The 22,059-nt window shown below is 46.3% G+C and overlaps 1 protein-coding gene across 3 annotated transcripts in view; it reads left to right on the forward strand.

The window, feature by feature from the left end:
• Window positions 1–626: 626 nt before the first annotated feature.
• LOC136587494 (seminal plasma protein HSP-1-like) overlaps window positions 627–22,059 on the forward strand; it is an 84,294-nt gene continuing 62,861 nt past the window's right edge. For all 3 annotated transcript variants that reach the window (XM_066586090.1, XM_066586091.1, XM_066586092.1), the window contains exon 1: window positions 627–665. In XM_066586090.1, the coding sequence (XP_066442187.1) occupies window positions 629–665 (37 nt within the window). In that variant the 5' untranslated portion in view covers window positions 627–628. The remainder of the gene's footprint in view (window positions 666–22,059) is intronic.

Below are 22,059 nucleotides of genomic sequence, written 5' to 3' on the forward strand. Positions count from 1 at the left end.
TGAGGTTTAGTTTGGGGACCTTGTCAGCGCTCCGGTCTTTGCTATTCCTATCAGGGTAACGGCAGACTTGCAAATGTAACGCTTGTTTTTTCAAGTGTGAACCAGCAGGAATGTGTGTCCTTGGATGTAATATTACACAGGACTGGTAAATGTTCATGCTCAAGGCAGGGCCCCATTCAGAATTTTCGGTGGCCCAGACCTTTCTAGTTATGCCCCAGATGCCACACCCACTCTTTTGGCATTTGTTACTCCTTTTTCAGAAGAAAGAAGCCATGTTTTTCTAATCCTTTGCAACTCTTTTAACGCAGAACTGTTCTCCCTTTTTATTACGACATTCCCACGTTACTACTGGAATATTCCACTTATACTAGTGGTCCTATAATTACTTAAAGGGACAGTACCAGTATGATATTTTAAGGCCTTGTAGCTTATATGCCTAGGGACAAATGTTTATACTATTGTTATATCTAAAAACCTCAGTATCCTATTTGGGCTGATGTGACTTCCTTCTGCTTGTCTGCGATAAGAGAATTGAAGCTAACTCTTACTTGGATTGGCTGGTGGGTGCCGAGTGACAGCTTTTTGGCCCCTTGAGTCTATGAGATACCAGAGTTCAGTATTGTTAAAGATGAAGCTTATAAGGAGCTCCTTACTCACCGTCATCAGTAAGTTCTGTTTCTTGTGTTTTCTCTTGTTATTTTTCCTCTTGACAATAAGGTGCATTGTAATTATAAGTTAATAAGTAACTTTTAGATGGTGATTGTTGGAACAAGGCATCGCTGACCATCCAAAAATGGCTAAAGCTTCAGTAGGTAGGAGCTTGTTACTTCTAGTCCCATTCATCATTCTTTAAGGAGAATATGCCCTCTCGTCTGACAGGCAATTCGTATATCAGTATGATGAAAAAAGTCGCCCGCGCTCCCAGGACCTAAACACCAGGGTCAGGCTAAGGACTTGTTTAGGTATGCCCACTGTATATCCTGTAAACCGATGGAGCTTTGTAAAAAACTGACAATGAGCCATCAATTATTGAAGGGTCTTGTGACCTTTGACTCGTAGATGCCTGAGGGATTGGCCACCCACAGGTGTGTAGGACTCAAAGTTGTCAATAGCTGCACGTACACATTTTTTTGTGTATATAAGCTGAGGCAGAACGAAGATGATCAGAGCAAACTGGACCTGCACTAGGGACGCCTTATGCAGTGATGAATCCCCAGGAGAAACTCTGATCCACTTCGCTGGTGCTCTCCCAGCTGAGGGTAAATTGGACAGATGATGCAAAAAGACTCCGAGGTGACGGACTCTGTCCAGTAGTGGGTATCCAGCTGAACATAAAACAACGTTTCAACCTTATAAAGGTCTTTGTCAAAGACCTTTATAAGGTTGAAACGTTGTTTTATGCTGGATAATTAAAGTGTTGAGATAAAGATCCGTGGATGCTGCTTCTCTTCTATCACATGTATTTTACTTGGTGATACCAGTATTTAAAGGGGTTGTCCCGCGCCGAAACGGGTTTTTTTTTTTTTCAACCCCCCCCCCGTTCGGCGCGAGACAACCCCGATGCAGGGAGGTAAAGAAAGCTCACCGGAGCGCTTACCTGAATCCCCGCGCTCCGGTGACTTCTCTACTCACCGCTGAAGATGGCCTCTTCCTCCGTGGACCGCAGCTCTTCTGTGCGGTCCACTGCCGATTCCAGCCTCCTGATTGGCTGGAATCGGCACGTGACGGGGCGGAGCTACACGGAGCTACACGGAGCCCCATAGAAGACTGCAGAAGACCCGGACTGCGCAAGCGCGGCTAATTTGGCCATCGGAGGCCAAAAATTAGTCGGCTCCATGGAGACGAGGACGCCAGCAACGGAGCAGGTAAGTATAAAACTTTTTATAACTTCTGTATGGCTCATAATTAATGCACAATGTACATTACAAAGTGCATTATTATGGCCATACAGAAGTGTATAGACCCACTTGCTGCCTCGGGACATCTCCTTTAACCTTTGCCTAAGAAATAGTGTAAAAGTATGCAATATCACCTATTTTATGTAAATTAGTTTAATTATATAACTTTGTTCATTTATTATCTTATCAAATAAATTGTGTTGTATCAACCCAATTGTCCTTCTTTAAAGCCGTATCCGAACTTGTTGCTTCTTGAGTTGGCAATACAATGTGCACTTTTCCCACGCACAACACGCATTGCCAATCGCCCAATGATGATTTTCATTGGACAACTCACAACTGCAAATTTTTTGCGCAAAATAAATTGTGGCATGGACTATCTTGGCGCGTATTATGTGTGTAAACACACCAAGATAGTGTATGGGGATTGGTAGCATGCCGACTGTAATGGGGCACATCCGCAACTAGTAATACCCAGTCGACAATTTGCTAATTCATTTCTAGAGAGTCAAACAGGAACAATACAATGCAAAATTATACGAAAAGATGGATTGTTATATACGCTGACCCATAAAGTTGCCAAAATAGAAGTGTGAAAGACTGGAAATCTCTGAGGAAAACTATGCCATATCAGGAATAACTGAGACCTGGTTGGATGAAAGCTGTGAGTAGGCGGTGAATTTAGAGGGTTACAGTCTGTCCGAAACGTGCGGATCTCAAAAAGGTAACAAGTTTCTGTGAATAACTAAAGATAATTACCTCACCCAACTTGTACAGGACCCGACTAGGGGGACGGCTATTTTGGACTTAATATTAACCAACCAATTAGTGGGAACGAAGTACCAGTGTAGTAGAACTTTATATAATGTTTCTAATATTAGTGTATTGTGGGCACCACAATTGGTTGAATTCCATATCTGGAACCACTCCTCTTCTCTAGAGTATTACCTATATCTCGTTCCTATCTAGATACGTATGATAGTTGTGTGCAGTATGTACTAGCCTTGAGTAGATTTGTGAGATGAGGCCCTTTGCTCGTGGATATTTAAGACAAAATGTTTTGACGGTGGTTATGATTAATGGAGAGTTTGTGTTCTGCAGAGGATACACAATTTTTAAGTTGTAGGTAATTAAATACTTCAGAAGGCGGGAGGTCCTAATTCTTCTGAGGGGTGGGGAATGTAATAATGCCATTCAATGATAAATGGTATATTTTGGAAATACCTTTTATTTGTCCAGATCTGAAAGGAAAGCGGGGAGTTATGGCCTGGTGGAATTAAAGGGTTGTGCAAGTATGGTAAGAGGGGTAAATGAGGGGAGATCAGCTTTCTAGAGTGTTTTATGGAATCCCAAACTTTAAGGGAGTGTTTTATAATGGGGTTAGAAATTGTCAGCCTGTGGGTCAGAGGGGATCCATAAGATCGAATCTATTGTTAGAGGGTGTATCTTTATGGCTTCTGGAGCAAGCCACAGAGGGGCATTAGTTGTGGAATGGACGGAAGCTAGCTGGGCTGCTTCGTAGTATTTTAATAGATTTGTGACTCCCAATTCTTCCTGCAGTCTTGTCTATACAAAGTGGAATACCCTAGGAATGGAGTCCAGATATAGCAGAGGGTCATCTGTTGAAGTGTCTTCAGAGTATACCCAGGTACATGTACCGGAAGAGCTCTAAAGAAGTAAAGAAGTTTAGGGAGAAATGTCATCTTTACAAAATTCACTCTTCCAATCCAAGAGATATGGTATTGGTCACAACTTTCAAGAAGCAGTCGGAGGGTGACTGCCCACTAGATGTCAATGGGACTTTCTAATGTTAAATTCACAACGCACCAAAAACTCAAAAACGGCAAAGGAGTGGGATGTAGTTTTGTACATGTAACAAGGTGTAGGAGTTCGTCAGGCTTATATTTAGATAGTACAGTGACCCAGTTATCCATGTAAATGGGAAATTGAATTGAAGTAGGGAGACCGTGTGTGGGGGTAGTGTGAAGATAAAAGCTTTTGACTTTGCATTATGTATTGTCAGTGCAGAGAGTGACCCGAACCTGGACAGCTCCACCATTAGGTTAGGGATAGTGGTATGGGGAGAAGATATGACTGCCAATACATTAACTGCAAACATACTAATTCTGTGGTGGATCGAAGCAACTTCGATTCCCTTGATGTCGGGGGTTATTACAAATTTTTATTGCTAGTGGCCCTATGGCTAGAATTTAAAAAAAAGGGGGGGGGGGGAGACAGTGGGCAGCCCTGCGTTGTGCCCCATTGGATCGGAATATTATTTGAGTAAAAGCCTTTATAGTGGACAAAAGCTTTCGTTTTAAACAGAAGGGATATCCTATCAATTTAATAGAAGCTGCCAATACAAAAGCACTAAATGATCCTATCCATTCAGATGAAATTTCCCATAAAAAAGATAAAACAGATAATAAGAAAATCGATTTAGAGAAAAACGTTTTATTTACAACAAAATCTAATTCCTAGTCTAGCATGATAGAAAAAATAATACAAGACAATTGGAATATTTTATTAAATGACCCAATTTTAAACAAAGAGATACAAGATAAGCGGAAGGTGATCTATCGCAGGAACAGAACTATACAAAACACATGAGCTCCATCTAATCCTCAGAAGAAACTAAACAAGGAAGTTCTTAATAAACCTCTAGTGACAGGAGTATGCTGCTGCAGCAGAAAGAAATGTGTGTTGCAGCAATATAGCCCAGGGGAGAAAGGAGGTATACTGTCAAAGAGAACAGAGAAATATCTAAATAAATCAATTCCTAAATTGCTGCTCCAAATTTATCATATACTTAATAGAATGCCCGTGCGGACTGCAATATATAGGACGTACCACGAACACTTTATACATAAGAGTAAATCAGCACAGGTTTAATGTAACAACAGGTTACTCCAAACACAGGGCTTCACGTCACTTCACAGAGAAAATAACTCCACTCGAACAAATCCGTACATTCTGCTTTGCGAAATTGAGAGCACGAGAGATGTTCTGGACTTGTAGAATGAACACTTTATCCCCTTTTGGTCTTAATGAGGTTTTAGAGAAATTTTGATAAGTACCATTTTAGAGAATTATTTATTTCTAATTTATTATTAGAGATGAGCGAACCTACTCATTTCGAGTAATTACTCGATCGAGCACCGCGGTTTTCGAGTACTTCCGTACTCGGGTGAAAAGATTCAGGGGGCGCCGGGGGGTGGGAGGAGGCGTGGTGGAGCAGGGGGTAGCAGCGGGGAACAGGGGGGAGCCCTCTCTCTCTCCCTCTCCCCCCCCCCCCCCCACTCTCCACTGCAACCCCCCCACTCACCCACGGTGCCCCCCCCGAATCTTTTTGCCCGAGTACGGAAGTATTTGAAAATCGCGGCGCTTGGGCGAAAAAGGGGCGTGGCCGAGTATGCTCGCTCATCTCTATTTATTATACATTTTGAAGAAATATCCACCATACACAATGTAATATTTATATTCTATATCTATAGTAGTTTTCTAATTAATGTTTAAAGATGAAATGGTTGGGTCTATTTTTATATTCTCCACTAACATATTATTCAGGAGGTATCTGTTATGCATGTAGCAGTTTTACATTTGAGTAACATGATCCCATTATTAAGTATATAATTATTGTATTCTTTATATATCAAATTAATCGTTCTATAATATAGGTTATACACTATATATTTTAATAGAAGTGATGAATTTGTTATTACCGACAGTGCTATACAGATTAACAAGGTAAGCGACAATTGTATTCTTTCCTCTGGAGGTCGGGGTTACTATAAGCAGGCGCTACGCCGGGAGCTACGTAGATAGCGTTACTTTCATCCCGCACTCCGGAATTTACGTTTAGGCTCAGCACACGCATGCGCTGTAGAATCCTTCCCGATACGGGTTCCATGACGCTCAGAGATCACGTCAGAGCGACACGATATGGAGGCGCACGCCGTACGCTTGGAACTCCCACCTCCATAAGGTAAGACACACTATTTATAAGACGAATGCTTAAATATATGTTCTGCTTGATCTAGGCCGGTAGCTCTGTTTATCCAGTGGATCTCTCTCAGGCTTAGGAATCATTGAAATAGCTGCCATGAGAGATGTTTGTCCCGCTTGTAGACCCTCTCGGATAGCAAGATGTGTTTGTAAAATTGTTGAGAATTTTTTTATAGTAGGAGGCAGAAAAGCCATATGGGTCCGGGCATTTATTAACTTTTAGTGTTTTTATTGTGTCTGCGACCTCTTCTGGAGAAAGTTTTGCCACCAGGTGATCCAAAAATGTATCAGAGTGTGAGAAGTGTAATGTGTCAAAGGTGCAAAGCTAACTTTCTGGGGATGGATAGCATGGCTGGGAGTTTAACCAAAAATTGTCTGAGCTCTGACACTATTGTCGATGGCTTTGCCATGACTGCGCCGTGTTTAGTGCAGAGTCTAAAAATGGACATACAATGGGATGAGCTCGAAGCCTGCGTGCTAAAGGTGTAGATGGCTTATTGTTTAATATATAAAAACACTGGTGGGACCATTGTAATTTGTGCTCAACCAGGTCCGTAATACATAAATCCAGTTCTGTCTTTCCCTGAGACAATTCTCTCAAGTTCTCCCTCGATGGGTGCTTTTTGGTCGCGTCTTCTAACTGCAGGACTTTTTGTCCTGGTTCTAATTGCCGAGTTAGGGGTTCTCTCTTGCGCTAGGCCAATATTTGGATAAGGGTGCCGCGGAGCACAACCTTATGTTCTTCCCACAATGAGATGGGAGAAGAAACTGAGGGCTATTTATGGTAAAATATTCCTCAAGTTGTGGCATTTTTAAGGATAGCATTTCAGGGAGTGCTAGAAGGGAATCATTGATGGACCACGTGGCATTGGTAGGTGTAGACATTAAGGAATTGCAAGCTTTTGATACCGGGTTGTGGTCTGACCAGGGAACGGAAAGAATTTTGGAGTGAGTTATTCGTGGCAGGAAGGAGGCGGGTACTAAAATGTGATTTATTCTCCTATATTGGGAATGAGGGGCCGATTACTGCATATAGTCTGTAGTAGTGGGGTGGCGGTATGGGTGTTGGTGTTCCTGTCCAGACTCAGGTCTAAGATACGATTCGAGTCCCCACATAGAATGCCTGTACCACTCTTGTTTGTCTCCTCTCATTCAAACAATTTTTTAAGGAAAGGAATTTGTGTAAAGTTCGTGGTATAATATGAGTCAATGGCTACTGGGACATCTTGGATTGCACCCGTGAGTAGTAGGCAGCGGCCTTCAGGGTCAGAGACAGTTGATGTGTAAATAAAGGGGACTGATCGGCCGAAACATATTGTCACTCTTTTTGTTTTAGGTGGAGAGCTTACTGAGAAAAAGGTAGGGAGTGAGAGGAGAGGGAGCGCGGGGAGGAGTTTATAGAGAAATGGGTTTTCTGTAGGCATACTATGTCGGCATGGACGCTTTTATAATAACGGAAAGCTTTGGTTTATTTATTGGGAGAATTAAAGCCCTGCACATTATGCAACATTATTTTTTAAGCCATGGAGGGATACTGTATATGGGAAATTATAAATGGTGGTTATCCAGGGCCTCCCGCCCTGAGAGAAGGGAGAGGGGCGAGGGGAAGGTAGGGTGGGGAGGGTGTGGGAAAGATGGCCAACATTTAAATTTAACTTAAATAACTTGTTGTTACATGTGCTTCTGGGATCTGTAGTACTAAGGTTCCTAGCAGCACAGCTCCTCAGGAGCTGAGGGTTAATTGATCTGGCTGGGTGTGGTATTCTCCAGCAGCCAATCCCCTTTAGCCTGCAGCACATATAAACCCAGCTCATGTAAGTCTGAAGCTCCAGGGATATTGTCTAGATTTTGTCTAGTAAGACAACTGTCAGCTTAGATGGGATGTCCTCCTATATTGGGTGTGTCTATGCTGCAAAATTTCTAAGCCGGGTTTGATGACTGTTCTTTTCGTAAACATAAAATGGAATAGGTCAGAAGACAACTGTAAATTATGTCCTTGTAAAGTAAGCTTTGTGGCTGAAGCCTTTGATGTCAAAGCGTCCCGAATGGGGGCGTACTAGCTGGTATTACGGCTCTTTATTAACATAGTAACATATCATATTAGGCTGAAGGGCAACAATGTCCACCTAGTTCAGCCTGTTTCCAGGGGAAGGCAAAAAACCCCAAAGAGACAGAAGCCAATTTAGCCCATTTAGGGGAAAAAAAAACTCCTTCCCGATTCCATAATGGTAGTCAGAATAATCCCTGGATCAACGTTTTGAAAGTTCCTACCTGACTCCAAGACCCAGATCAACAACCCCACTGGTTATTTAATGTCTATATCCTATAGTATCATAGAGCTCTAGAAAGACATCTAGTCCCTCTTAAACTCCTCTATGGATCCTGCCATCCCCACGTCCTCAGGCAGAGAGTTCCACAGTCTAACTGCTCTTATAGTAAAGAACCCCTTTCTGTGTTGGCGATGAAACCTGCTTTCCTCTAGACGTAGCGGATGCCCTCTTGTTACCTTCGCAGTCCTGGGTATAAACAGATCAAGGGAGAGATCCATGTATCGTCCCCTCATGTATTTATACACAGTTATTTGGTCGCCCCTTAGCCGTCTTTTTTCCGGGGTGAATAATCCCAGTTTTGATGCCTCTCTGGGTATTCCAGTCCCTTCATTCCATGTATTAGTTTAGTTGTCCTTCTTTGAACCCCCTCCAGCACTGTAACATCTTTCCTGAGCTCCGGTGTCCAGAACTGTGCGCAGTATTCCATGTGAGGCCTGACAAGTGCCTTATATAGTGGGAGGATAATGTTCTCTCCTTCACCCCTATACCCCTTTTAATGCACCCCAAGGCTTTATTTGCCTTTGCAGCAGCTGACTGGCATTGATTGCTCCAGTTAAGTCTACAGTCCACTAGTACCCCCAGGTCTTTTTCCATCTCACTTTTCTCTAGCTGTACCCCATTTAGTGTATATTGGTGACATCTGTTTCTCCTGCCCATGTGCAGAACCTTTCATTTTTCAACATTAAACTTCAGTTGCCATTTTTCTCCCCAAGCCCCCGGCTTATCTCGGTCTGTTTGTAGCCGCACATTGTCCTCCTTTGTATTAATTTTTCTTATGTAATTTCGTATTGTCTGCAAATATTGATATTTTGCTGTGCAGTCCCTCTATCAGGTCATTTATAAATATATTGAACAGAATGGGGCCTAATACTGAACCCTGTGGCCCCCACTAGCGACGGTGGCCCAAGCAGAGTAAAAACCATTTATTACCACCCACTGTTTTTTATCTCCGAGCCAGTTCTTTACCCAGATTCACACGTTTTCGCCCAATCCGAGCTTCTCATTTTATATATCAGCCTATTATGCGGCACGGTGTCAAATGCTTTAGAGAAATCCAGATATACGAGATCAATAGACTCTCCCCGGTCCAGCCTAGAGCTTACTTCATGGTAGAAGCTGATCATATTGGTCTGACATGATCAACCCTTGTGAACCCATGGTGATGAGGGGTTATACTGGTGTTTTTCTTGAGGTATTCCAGGATGGCATCTCTCAGAAACCCCTTGAATATTTTTCCAATTATTGAAGTGAGACTTACCAGCCTGTAGTTACCAGGCTCTCTTTTAGACTCCCTTTTTGTATATTGGTACCACTTTGGCAATATGCCATGCCAATGGTACAACCTTGGTCTCTATGGTGTCCCTAAATATAGGAAACAGCGGTCTATCTATCACGTCACTTAGTTCCCTTAGAACACTTGGGTGTATTCCATCTGGGCCTGGCAATTTGTTGATTTTAATCTTTTCTAACTGGCTCTGAACTTCCTCCTGAGTTAGGCAGGTAATATTTTGCAGGGGTTCATTTTATCCCCCTGCATCTCGTGTGACATTTCTTTTTCCTTTGTGAATACACTGGAGAAAAAACTATTTAATAGATTTGCCTTTCCCCATCGTCTTCAATGGTTTCTCCTGCATTATTTGTTAAGAGGCCAGTGCTCTCAGTGCAAATCCTTTTACTGTTTATATAGTTGAAAAATAGTTTAGGGCTATTTTACTCTTTGGCGATCAGTCTTTCTGCCCCCTCCTTTGCAGCTGTTATCTTTTCCTTACATCATTTGTTTTTTCCCTGTATGTTTTTAGTGCTTCTTTGCTGCCTTCTTTTAATAATTTAAACCCTTTCTCTTTTTTTAGCTTGTAGCCCCCCCTTACAGTCTTGTTGAGCCACATTGGTTTCCTTTTACTTGTAGTTCTTTTGTTTTTAAAGGGTATGAACTGCTCACATGAGGTGATTAGGATGTTTTTAAACTCCCATTTGTTGTCTGTACTGATATATTTTTGAGGATGTTGTCCCAACTAATGTCACCGATAGTAGTTCTGAGCTGATCAAATTTTGCTTTACTAAAGTTTCGTTTTTTTGTCCCTCTCCGATAAGGTTTCTTATTGAATGACAGCTGGAAATTAATTATATTGTGGTCACTATTTCCCAAGTGTCCCTGCACCTGCACCCCTGTGATTCTGTCCAGTTTGTTAGTTAATAATAAGTCCAGAGTGGCCCTCCCTCTAGTTGGCTCCCGCATAAGTTGGGTAAGGTAGTTATCTTTAATTGTTCTCAAGAACTTATCACCCTTATGAGATTTACAGGTTTCATTTTCCCATATTATATCTGGATAATTAAAGTCCCCCATAATAATTACTTTGTTGCGGTTTGACACTTCTTCTATCTGCCTTAGGCTGCCTGCAGATGAGCGGGTCGGATCCGGCGGCGAGACCCGACCCGAGAGCCTGCAGTGACGAGCGCGTACTCACCCGCGCCTGGCGGCCCCGGCTCTTTCATGTGCCGGCGCATGCGCAGACTGGAGCCGGCGGCCGGGTGAGTGCGAGCCCCGCACAAAAATAGGACATGCCGCGGTTTGTTTGCCGCGCGAGATTTCGCGCGGCCAAACCACGGCCGTCTGCATAGGAGTGCGTATTGTAATGCACTCCTATGCAGACTTTCAGTGGCGGAAATCCCGCGGGAAATACCGCCGCGGGATTTCCGCCCGTCTGCAGGCGGCCTTAGTAGTAAGGTTTAAGTTTCATCTTTTGTTTTCGGTGGCCTATAGAGTACCCTTATCAGAATTTTGTTATTTTTCCATCCCTGTATTTCTACCCACAGAGATTCCACGTGTTCATCTCCTGCTCCTATATCTTCTCGTAGCCTAGGCATTAAGTAGGATTTAACATGCAGACATATCCCCTCCCCCTTTCTGGTTCCCACAGTCTCTTTTGAAGAGATTGTAACCCTATAAATTTATTGCCCAATCGCACTTATCAAGCCATGTTTCCGTTATTCCTACTACGTCGTAATTTTTATCAGACATTCTTGCTTCAAGCTCACCCACTTAACTGATCAGACTTCTTGCATTCGTTCCCATACAATTTATACGGTTGTTATTCTTTATATTCATTATACTACTTATGGTACTATTAGCTGTTCTATCAGTTCTTGGTCCCAGGTCACTGTCTACACTTTCTTTTCCCCCTATTACTCTTTTTGCCCCCCACTCCCTAGTTTAAATACTTCTCCAAGATTCTAGCCATCTTCTCCCCCAGAACTGCTGCACCCTCCCCATTTAGATGCAGCCCGTTCCTACTGTAGAGCCTGTAGCCGACAGCAAAGTCAGCCCAGTTCTCCAGGAACCCGAACCCGTCCTTCCTGCACCAACTCTGGAGCCACTTGTTTACCTCACTAATCTCCTGGTTCTTTTGTTCCCTGGTTCTTTAGTTCCCCGGGAGATATAGGGGGTTGCGATGGAGTTGGAGAGCCTGGGCATTGGGGTGGTTGCTGGAATTGTAGGTCTTCGAAGCAGAGTCGGGCTCCTTCTGGGGATAAGATGGTGTGAGTTTTGTCTTGAAAGGCGAATGTAAGTCTAAATGGAAAACCCCACCTATTTTGGATGCACTTCTGATGTAGAACTTCTAAGTAGGGTTTAAGGGCTCTTCTTTTCACAAACGTTGAAGGGGCTAGGTCAGGGAATAACTAGTAGTTGTGTTATTGAAAAGTAAGCTTTGAGGTGGAACGGGCTGCTTGTAATAGTTGTTCCTTGATACGGTGTAAGTGCATTTTCAACACCACATCTCTTGGTGGACCTCCGATCTTGTGGGCTTGCAATGCTCTATGGACTCTGTCCATCTCCAACTGTTCTATGGGAATATTGGGGCACAATTCTTAAAATAGGGCCGTTGTGGTGGAATGGAGGTCTTGGATAGATTCGGGGAGGCCGCATATTCTCAGGTTGTCCCTACAGGCTCTATTATTGGCATCTTCCAATTTGTTATGGAAAATCAGGATTTCTTCATGTAACTGCTCCACTTCCTTTTCATGAGACTGAAGGACTTTTGTTACGTTATCCATTTGGCCTTATTGCGCGGCTTTGCGGTAGCTGAGGTCTCAGATTTCTTTTGTGAGCTTAGACTTTATGTTTGAAATTTGTGAAAGTTCCCTTTTCAGCATTAATTAATTTTGGGGTAAAAGTAAATCGGAGAGGGAGGTTATAGCCGTTTTCAAATCGTTCGGGTGTGTAGAAGTGGAGTCCTGGGATTGCATGGGGTCTCCAATTGATGAACTGGAAGACTCATCTAAAGTGGCCAACATTGAGATTTGGCAACCGTTTTCCCTGGTTTCGGTTGGGTAGGGCTCATGGTGTCTATAGAATGGTCAATAAGGTGGAAAGGTAGAAGGGTCAGAGTAGTAGTTGGAGTCTCCTCTAGTTGCGGTCCTCTGTAAGGCACTTAATGCGGCTGTAATTACATTAAGACCTGCCAGTTACCTATGAAACCAAATGCCGCCCGCTTCGTCTATGGAGTAAGGCAATTACGGCGCCAGGATGTGCGGTTGAACTGCTATCCTTGGGAGTATTTCGTAGAGATCAGTTTGTTGAATATAAAAAAGGGTCCAAGGGAGTCTATAGGAGAGCAGTATACTGGAGTATAGATTTAACTACTAGATGGCGACCAAGTCCCTATTTTGCCTGGGTAATGTTGAATAGGATTAACTGAGCATTCTCAGAGGGCTGCGGAAAATGAAATCCTTTTTGATTGAGGATCTGCGCTGTAAGTTGTCAGTAGGTTGCGATATGACTGAGTCCTTGAAAAAACTAAACTTTAGGAAGGCCAAGTTCAATCAACTCTGAGATGCCTATAACCTTATTGACTGGGATGATGTCCATAGAAATAAGAATGCAGACAGTAAATGGGAAATGTCTGCAAACACCCTAAATACTTATTGTGGGCGGTTCAGACCTGCTGATTGCGGCTGTTATCACTTTAAATGCCACTTAATTCTGACATATGTCCCAATTGGAGTTCGAGGTCCCGAATGGCCTGCGATAACAACAGCCCAGGACCTTCTGAATACCCTATGCCAGAATTACGCTTTTTTTTTCCCCCGGCGTCATCCTGACGGCAGACAAGGAGGTTGCACCTTGACCTTGTAGGGACAGGAAGCAAGAGACTTCAAAAGGCTCCTCCTGCCTCCCATTCACCAGTGCTTCCTGTCCCTACAGGGACATGCAAGAGGAGCTCCCTCCAGGGAGCCACAAGATGACAGCCGGGATTGACGGTCCACAGGGCCACTTCCCCTCTCACCTTCCTTCCATTAGGAATCTGGCTGACAGCGGGGCTTCCGTGGAGCGTTCTCAGCCGGGGAGAGCGGCGGGCCATAGGCTCAGATGCCTCTCTACTCCAGGCATGCCGGCGCGGCCACGCGCAACGTCGGGGGGTGCAGCTAATGACGCGGCGTGATGCGGTGACATCAGACACCGTCAGCTGACCCGGAACAGCGGGAGATTTAAAAATGGAGACCCCCCGGCAAGCTTCCACTGACAGCATACCTTCAGAGAAGGATTACTCTGTCTGCCTGGTTCTGTCTACGCTTTCTAGCAATTATGACTACAAAGGAATCAGAGATGGAAGCCCTGCAAACCGTAAGTGTGACTTGCTGCAGGGATGTTATGCTCAGGGATTTAGCATTGTGTAGGGGTTTCCCTTATGTGCATGCATGTGTCTTTCGCAGGACAGGGAATCCACCCGGTCTAAACAAGACCTTAAGAAAAAATACAGGAAAGGCGCTCTGTGTCTTAAAAGACTAGACGAGGCATATAAAAAGCCGCTATGCCGGGACTGTACCTCCAAGGTCCTTACAGATGAACAGGCCGCATTCAGGGAAGATATTAGATCCCTGGTCAGGGAGGAGGTCCGGGCATCGATCCCCAGTCTCCCCCCAGCTCAGCGGGAAAGAAGGGCCACTAAAAGAGCGAGCCACATACCGCTGATGAGCTCAGACTCTGAGCAATCCCTGGGCGACCTGTCAGATGGCGAACTCTTGGACCGTCCCCCTGACGCCAAGGATGAGAATAAAAAGTACTATTTCTCATCTGGGGACCTGGATGACCTGATCAAAGCCGTCAGGGATACGATGAAGGTAGAGGATGTGGTCGAGCCAAGGTCCGTACAGGACGACATATTCGGCGGGCTCAGGCCAAGGAACCGCATCGTTTTTCCGGTTAATGATACCCTGAAAAAAGTAATCATGCATGAATGGGCTTGCGCGGACAAACATCTCTACTTGTCCCGCGAGTATACAGAGAGACTCCGCTTCGCGGAGGAAGATGTGAGCGTCTACGAGGAGGTCCCCAGGGTGGACGCACAAGTGGCCAGAATGGCCAAAAAGACAGCCCTATCATTCGAGGACTGCTCTCATCTTAAAGACCCGATGGACAACAGGGTTGATGCCTTGATGAAATGGGCCTGGCAAACAACGGCCTATACGCTGGAGTCCAATATTGCAGCGACTTTTGTGGCGAGGTCGATGTTCCTCTGGTTAGGGGAACTCGACGACCAGATTAAACAGAAGGCCCCTAGAGATGCATTACTGGAATGCATGCCTTCACTAAAATCAGCAACAGGCTTTCTGGCAGATGCATCTGCCGAATCCATGAGGCTTGCGGCCAGAAGCGCCGCATTGTCTAACATGGCCAGGCGGGCAGTCTGGCTGAAAACGTGGAAGGCAGATACGGCCTCCAAAGGAAGATTGTGTAACATCCCCTTTCATGGCCAGCACATCTTTGGCGCGGATTTGGAGGAGATCCTAAAAAGAGCTACCGACAAAACCCACAGTTTCCCGGACCAAGCAAGAACGGGATTTCCCCACAAACGTAAGCCATCCTTCAAGCCATACCGGGGCAAAGGAAAGACGGGGCGCTGGTCCTACCCCCAAGGAGGCAGGGGTAAGACAAAAACAACCCCTACCCCCATAGAAGAGTACCAGGTGGGGGGCAGACTATTGAACTTTTCCCGAGAATGGCAGGGGATTACAGACAACCCGTGGGTCCTGCAGCTCATAGCCCAAGGGTACAGAATAGAATTCTTCACCCGGCCCCGCAATTTCTTCAGAGTCACCCCCACACAATTCCCTGCCTTGCAGGGTATCTTTAAAAATGAAATCTCTAAGCTGCTGCAAATGGGGGCGGTAGTTCGGGTCCCCACAGTAGAGCAGGGGCAGGGATTCTACTCGCCTCTATTTCTGATAAGAAAGCCAAACGGCAGTTTCCGGATGATTCTTAATCTGAAGGGCCTGAATAAATTTATTACCTACAAAAGGTTTAAAATGGAAACCGTCAGGTCGGCGGTAACCCTGATCGAAAGGGGGGACTTTATGAGTACCGTTGATCTAAAGGACGCGTACTACCACGTCCCAGTCCTGCCAGAACATCACAAATACCTGAGGTTCGCCATCAGGATAGGGAGCCGGGTACGCCATTTTCAATTCCAGTGCCTACCCTTTGGCATTTCTATGGCACCCAGAATATTCTCTAAAATAGTGGCAGAGATGGTGGCGCATTTCCATGTAGCAGGTTTAAATATCATCCCGTACCTGGACGACTTCCTGGTGATTGCTTCCTCATCCAAGATCCTCAGAGACAATACTAGCAGAGTCATCTCTCTGTTTCAGAGATTGGGGTGGATAGTTAACTTCCCCAAGTCTAGTCTTCTCCCCGAGACACGGAAAACCTTCCTGGGGGTGCAGATAGACTCAGTGTCGCAGACCTTGTCTTTGCCTCCACCCAGACAGGAAAGTCTTAGACTGGCAGCACAGGAGGGCGGCCAGAAGAGGCAAATAGCAATCGGGGATGCAATGAGGCTCCTGGGCCTCATGACCTCCTGTATTGCCATTATCCCTTGGGCCCAGGCGCACTCTAGAATGCTACACAGAGACATCCTGGGTAACTGGGATGGGGCATCCATCTCTCTGGACAGGAGAATGCCCATGTCATCATCCGTCTTAAGGTCCCTCCGCTGGTGGCGGTCAACCGACATCCTAGAAGCAGAGTCCCCATGGGTGGCAGAGCCCTTCATCTCTGTAGTAACCGATGCAAGCCAGTCTGGCTGGGGAGCGCAAGTGGGGCAGCGCCTGCTCCAGGGCGAGTGGGGGCTGACGCTGCGTGCCCAGACATCGAATTTCAGAGAACTTAGGGCCATCTGGGAAGCGCTTCACAGAACTCAGGATATCCTAAAGAAGAGACATGTTAAAATATTCTCTGATAATGTGACCGCCGTTTCACTTATTCGCCACCAGGGGGGCACCAGAAACTTTCACCTGCTGAAACTAATAGCCCGGATCTTCCGATGGGCCGAGACCACGGTACAATCCCTGACAGCGGTCCATCTCAAAGGGTCCCAGAACCGGACAGCCGACTTTCTCAGTCGAAGACGCCTGGACCCTGGGGAATGGTCCCTGAATCAAGAGGAGTTTCATCTTATTACAGAAACCTGGGGCAGTCCACAGGTGGACCTGTTCGCGAGCAGCAAAAACTCAAAATGCCCCGCCTACTTTTCCCTAGATCCGAGGGACAGGGCCGAGGGGTTAGACGCCTTTTCCCAGAGTTGGGATTTCAGTCTGGCATATGCCTTCTCCCCCATATCCCTGATCCCGAGAGTTCTTCAGAAGGTCCAGCAGAGCAACATCACGCTGATCCTAATCGCTCCACACTGGGAAAAAAAGGCATGGTTTCCGGTACTCCTAAAACTTGCCATCACGGAGCCAATCCGCCTTCCATCCAGGAAGGATCTTCTAGTGCAGGTCCCAGTTCTGTGCCCCAACTTAGAGAGACTGAACCTCGCGGTCTGGATATTGAGGAACAGACGCTACTAAGACCAGGTCTGTCCTCCAGAGTCATCGCGATGTTACGCCAGTCCCGAAAACCCGTGACCTCAGCTATTTATAATACAATCTGGAAAAGATTCTCCTCCTGGAGGGGGCTGGAAGTCTGCAATCTCGACACTTCGGTGGCGGAGATTTTGGATTTCCTCCAGGAGGGTCCAGACAAAAACCTGAGACCGGGAACCCTGAAAGTGCAGGTATCAGCGCTCTCGGCCATTCGAGACCAACCCCTAGCGGATCATAGACTGATCCGCAGGTTTATGAAAGCGGCAGAAAGAATGAGGCCAGTTAGCCGTAGTATGGTCCCCCCATGGGCCCTAAACTTAGTCCTCCAAAATCTGTGCAAAGATCCCTTTGAGCCTATCGAGCAGATACCAATTAGGTTCCTCACGTTTAAAACTGTTCCTGATAGCTATCACAACAGCAAGGCGCGTAAGCGAGCTCCAGGCCCTATCTTGTAAGACACCTTACCTATTAGTCCAGGACGATAGGGTCATACTAAAAAATGACCCCTTCTTTCTCCCAAAGGTAGCCTCAAAATTCCATAGACAGCAAGAAATTATTCTCCCATCTTTCTGTCAAAATCCCCAAAATGATAGGGAAAGAGACTACCATAGCCTGGATGTAAGGAGGGCCATTCTATGCTACTTAGAGCAGACCCCATCCTTCAGGAAGGCTGACTGTCTTTTTGTTCAATTCCAGGGCCGGGCAGAGGAAGAGCGGCTTCTAGGAGATCCATTAGCCGCTGGATAAAATCCACCATCCAGCAGGCCTACTCTTCCTGCAACAGAACTATCCCGGAAGGACTCAGGGCCCATTCAACCAGGGCAGTCTCCTGCTCCTGGGCAGAGAGGGCTATGGCGATGCCGGACCAAATTTGTAAGGCAGCCACATGGTCCAACCTGCACACGTTCGCTAAACATTACAGGCTGAATGCGGACCTCTCCTCCGATCTCTCTTTCGGGAGAAAGGTCCTGCAAGCAGTGGTCCCTCCCTAAGAGTTAATCTGGTATACTCCATGTCTGCCATCAGGATGACGCCGGGAAAAGGAGTGAATTTCTTACCGAAAATTCCTTTTTTCCGAGTCATCCTGACGGCACGTATTTCCCTCCCAAAATTCACACGATTATATCTACGTCCATGCGGGCACGAACCAGTAGCCCAGAGGCTCCTATGGTGGACATTTCTGTTTATGCGGTAAATTTGTGTATATTATCTTGTGTTATGTCCGGGTAAGTTACCCTCTTATTGTTTATGTTCAAAAAAAGAACTAACCATGTTAATTTTGTCTCGGAGCAATAAAATCTTCCTTGGTTAACCACAACATGTCCATGTAAGTAATTTAGAAGACACTGGTGAATGGGAGGCAGGAGGAGCCTTTTGAAGTCTCTTGCTTCCTGTCCCTACAAGGTCAAGGTGCAACCTCCATGTCTGCCGTCAGGATGACTCGGGAAAAAGGAATTTTCGGTAAGAAATTCACTCCTTGGGTCACCATGCCTCCAAGGAAACTTTTTATAGAAAGCAATCAAAAAGTTGTTTGAACTCCAGAAAATACAGATCATCCAGCAAAAATCAAGCCCTCATACTACACCATTGACAGAAAGATAAGAAATGTTATGAGGTCAGAAGATGGCAGCAGAAAATATATATTTTTAAAGATTTTATTTTTTAACCCCTTAACGTCACTAGCTGTAAGTTTACGTCCTGGCTGGGTGGCACTTAACCTAACAGGACATAAACTAATATCCCGTGGATGAGACAGTGCCATTCTGCAGTGGGAGCCAGGTATGACTGATAGCTGCCCTCACGCTGCAACAGGGGGATTGATGTTTTCATCCATCCATGCTCTTAACCCCTTACATGTTGTGATCAATGTACATTGCAGCATGTAAAGGGTTCACAGATGGTGAAATTATGTTTTTTCCATTTTACTTCACTTACATATTTTTTAAGTTTAAATGGAACCATTATAATGTACAACTCATCCTGAAAACAATAACCCCTCAGAGAGGTATGTTGATGGAAAAATAAGAGTTATGATTTTCAGAAAGAGAGGAGGAAAAAACAAAAATAGAATAAAAAAAGGTTGCTTTGTTAAGATAGGCAAATCACCTGAGCTTCATGGCACACTCCCCAGGTTCTACGGGAACTAAGAATTGGGATAGATCATTATTTCCTACATTAAAGGGGTTGTCCCGCGCCGAAACGTTTTTTTTTTTTTTTTCAACAGCCCCCCCGTTCGGCGCGAGACAAACCCGATGCAGGGACCTAAAAAAAAATCCGCACAGCGCTTACCTGAATCCCCGCGCTCCGGTGACTTCTTACTTACCGGTTGAAGATGGCCGCCGGGATCTTCTCCCTCGGTGGACCGCAGGGCTTCTGTGCGGTCCATTGCCGATTCCAGCCTCCTGATTGGCTGGAATCGGCACGTGACGGGGCGGAGCTACACGGAGCCGCTCTCAGGCACGAGCGGCCCCATTGAGAAAAGAAGAAGACCCGGACTGCGCAAGCGCGTCTAATCTGGCGATTAGACGCTGAAAATTAGACGGCACCATGGAGACGAGGACGCTAGCAACGGAACAGGTAAGTGAATAACTTCTGTATGGCTCATAATTAATGCACGATGTACATTACAAAGTGCATTAATATGGCCATACAGAAGTGTATAACCCCACTTGCTTTCGCGAGACAACCCCTTTAAAGGGGTTCTGTCAGGAAAAAAAACCTACTCGCCTGTGCCGTCGGGCCGGTCCCCGGGAGGCTGCTGCTCCTCCTCTTTATCTCCGGCAGCTCTGCGATCGCAGGGCAGAAGCTGGCAAAGTGTCAGCTTCCGCCCCTGCTCCGACCATGCCGGGCAGCAAGTACTGCCGCCCTGGTCAGTGGTCTGCAAGTCACAAGTGACGCGTCGTCCACTGATTGGCCTGGCCGCATCTAACTTCTGCCGTCCGTGGGGAGTCAACGGCGACTGCGCATGCGCCCCCCTTCCCAGCGTGCGTGCGCACTCGCCGTCAACTCTCTGTGGACTGCAGAGGTGAGACACGGCCAGGACGGCGGGAGCGCGTAGGAGCCGCTGGAGCTGACCCTGCGCGCGGCAGGTAAACAGCGGAGGAGGAACAACAATGGGATTAGGTGAGGTGTTTTTTTTTTCCTTCAGTCTTTTCTTTTTACAGGTTTAGCTCCTAAGGGATAAAGGGCAGGATGTGGGCGAATATGCATTTTTTAAATTTTACTGACAGAACCCCTTTAAAGCCAAAGTGCCAATATTCAAAAAGGGGTCGAAAAGTGACCCTGGAAACTTCCACTGTGGGTAAAATGTTTGAAGGGTTTCTAAGAGATGCCATCCTGGAGGACCTCAAGGACAACAGCTGTACAACTCCATATCAGCACGGGTTTATGAGGGATGGCTCCTGTCACACCAACCTGATCAGCTGCTACGAGGAGGTAGGTTCTAGACTGGGGAGGGTCATTGGATTTTGTGTATCTAGACTTTTCCAAAGCGTTTGATCCTGTGCCAAATAAAAGGTTGGTATATAAGATGAGAACGCTTGGTCTGGGGGAGGATGTGTGTAAGGGGGTAAGTAACTGGTCAGTGATAGGAAGCAAAGAGGGGGTTATAAATGGTACATACTCTGATTGGGTCACCGTTACTAGTGGGTTACCAAAGGGGACAGTATTGGTCAGGTCACTGTTAGTAATGGGGTACTACAGGGGGCAGTATTAGAGGGGTCACTATTACTAGTAGGGTACCACAAGGGGCAGTATTGGAGGGGTCACTGTTACTAGTGGGGTGCCACAGGGGGCAGTATTAGAGGGGTCACTATTACTAGTAGGGTACCTCAAGGGGCAGTATTGGAGGGGTCACTGTTACTCGTGGGGTACCACAGGGGGCAGTATTGGAGGAGTCACCGCTACTAGTGGGGTACCACCGGGGGCAGTATTGGAGGGGTCACTGTTACTCGTGGGGTACCACAGGGGGCAGTATTGGAGGAGTCACCGCTACTAGTGGGGTACCACAGGGGGCAGTATTGGAGGGGTCACTGTTACTCGTGGGGTACCACAGGGGGCAGTATTGAAGGAGGTCACTGTTACTAGGGGGGTACCACAGGGGGCAGTATTGGAGGGGTCACTGTTAGTAATGGGGTACTACATGGGGCAGTATTGGAGGGGTCACTATTACTAGTAGGCTACCACAAGGGGGCAGTATTGGAGGGGGTCACTGTTACTCGTGGGTTACCACAGGGGGCAGTATTGGAGGAGTCACCGCTACTAGTGGGGTACCACAGGGGGCAGTATTGGAGGGGTCATTGTTACTAGTGTGGTACCACAGGGGGCAGTATTGGAGGGGTCACTGTTACTCGTGGGGTACCACAGGGGCAGTATTGGAGAGGTCACTGTTAGTAATGGGGTACTATAGGGGGAAGTATTGGATGGGTCACTATTACTAGTAGGGTACCACAAGGGGGCAGTATTGGAGGGGTCACTGTTACTAGTGGGGTAACACAGGGGCAGTATTGAAGGGGTCACTATTACTAGTAGGGTACCACAAGGGGGCAGTATTGGAGGGGTCACTGTTAGTAGTGGGGTACCACAGGGGGCTGTATTGGAGGGGTCACTGTTAGTAGTGGGGTACCACAGGGGGCAGTATTGGAAGGGTCACTGTTACTAGTGGGGTACCACAGGGGGCAGTATTGGAGGGATCATCATTACTAGTGGGGTACCACAGGGGGCAGTATTGGAGGGATCATCATTACTAGTGGGGTACCACAGGGGGCAGTATTGGAGGGTTCACGATTACTAGTGGGGTACCACAGGGGGCAGTATTGGAGGGGTCACTGTTACTACTGTAGTACCACAGGGGGCAGTATTGGAGGGTTCACCATTACTAGTGGGGTACCACAGGGGGCAGTATTGGAGGCGTCACTGTTACTAATGTAGTACCACAGGGGGCAGTATTGGGCCCTATTCTC

The sequence above is a fragment of the Eleutherodactylus coqui genome, chromosome 13, assembly GCF_035609145.1.
Source record: "Eleutherodactylus coqui strain aEleCoq1 chromosome 13, aEleCoq1.hap1, whole genome shotgun sequence".
Taxonomy (NCBI): Eukaryota; Metazoa; Chordata; class Amphibia; order Anura; family Eleutherodactylidae; genus Eleutherodactylus; species Eleutherodactylus coqui.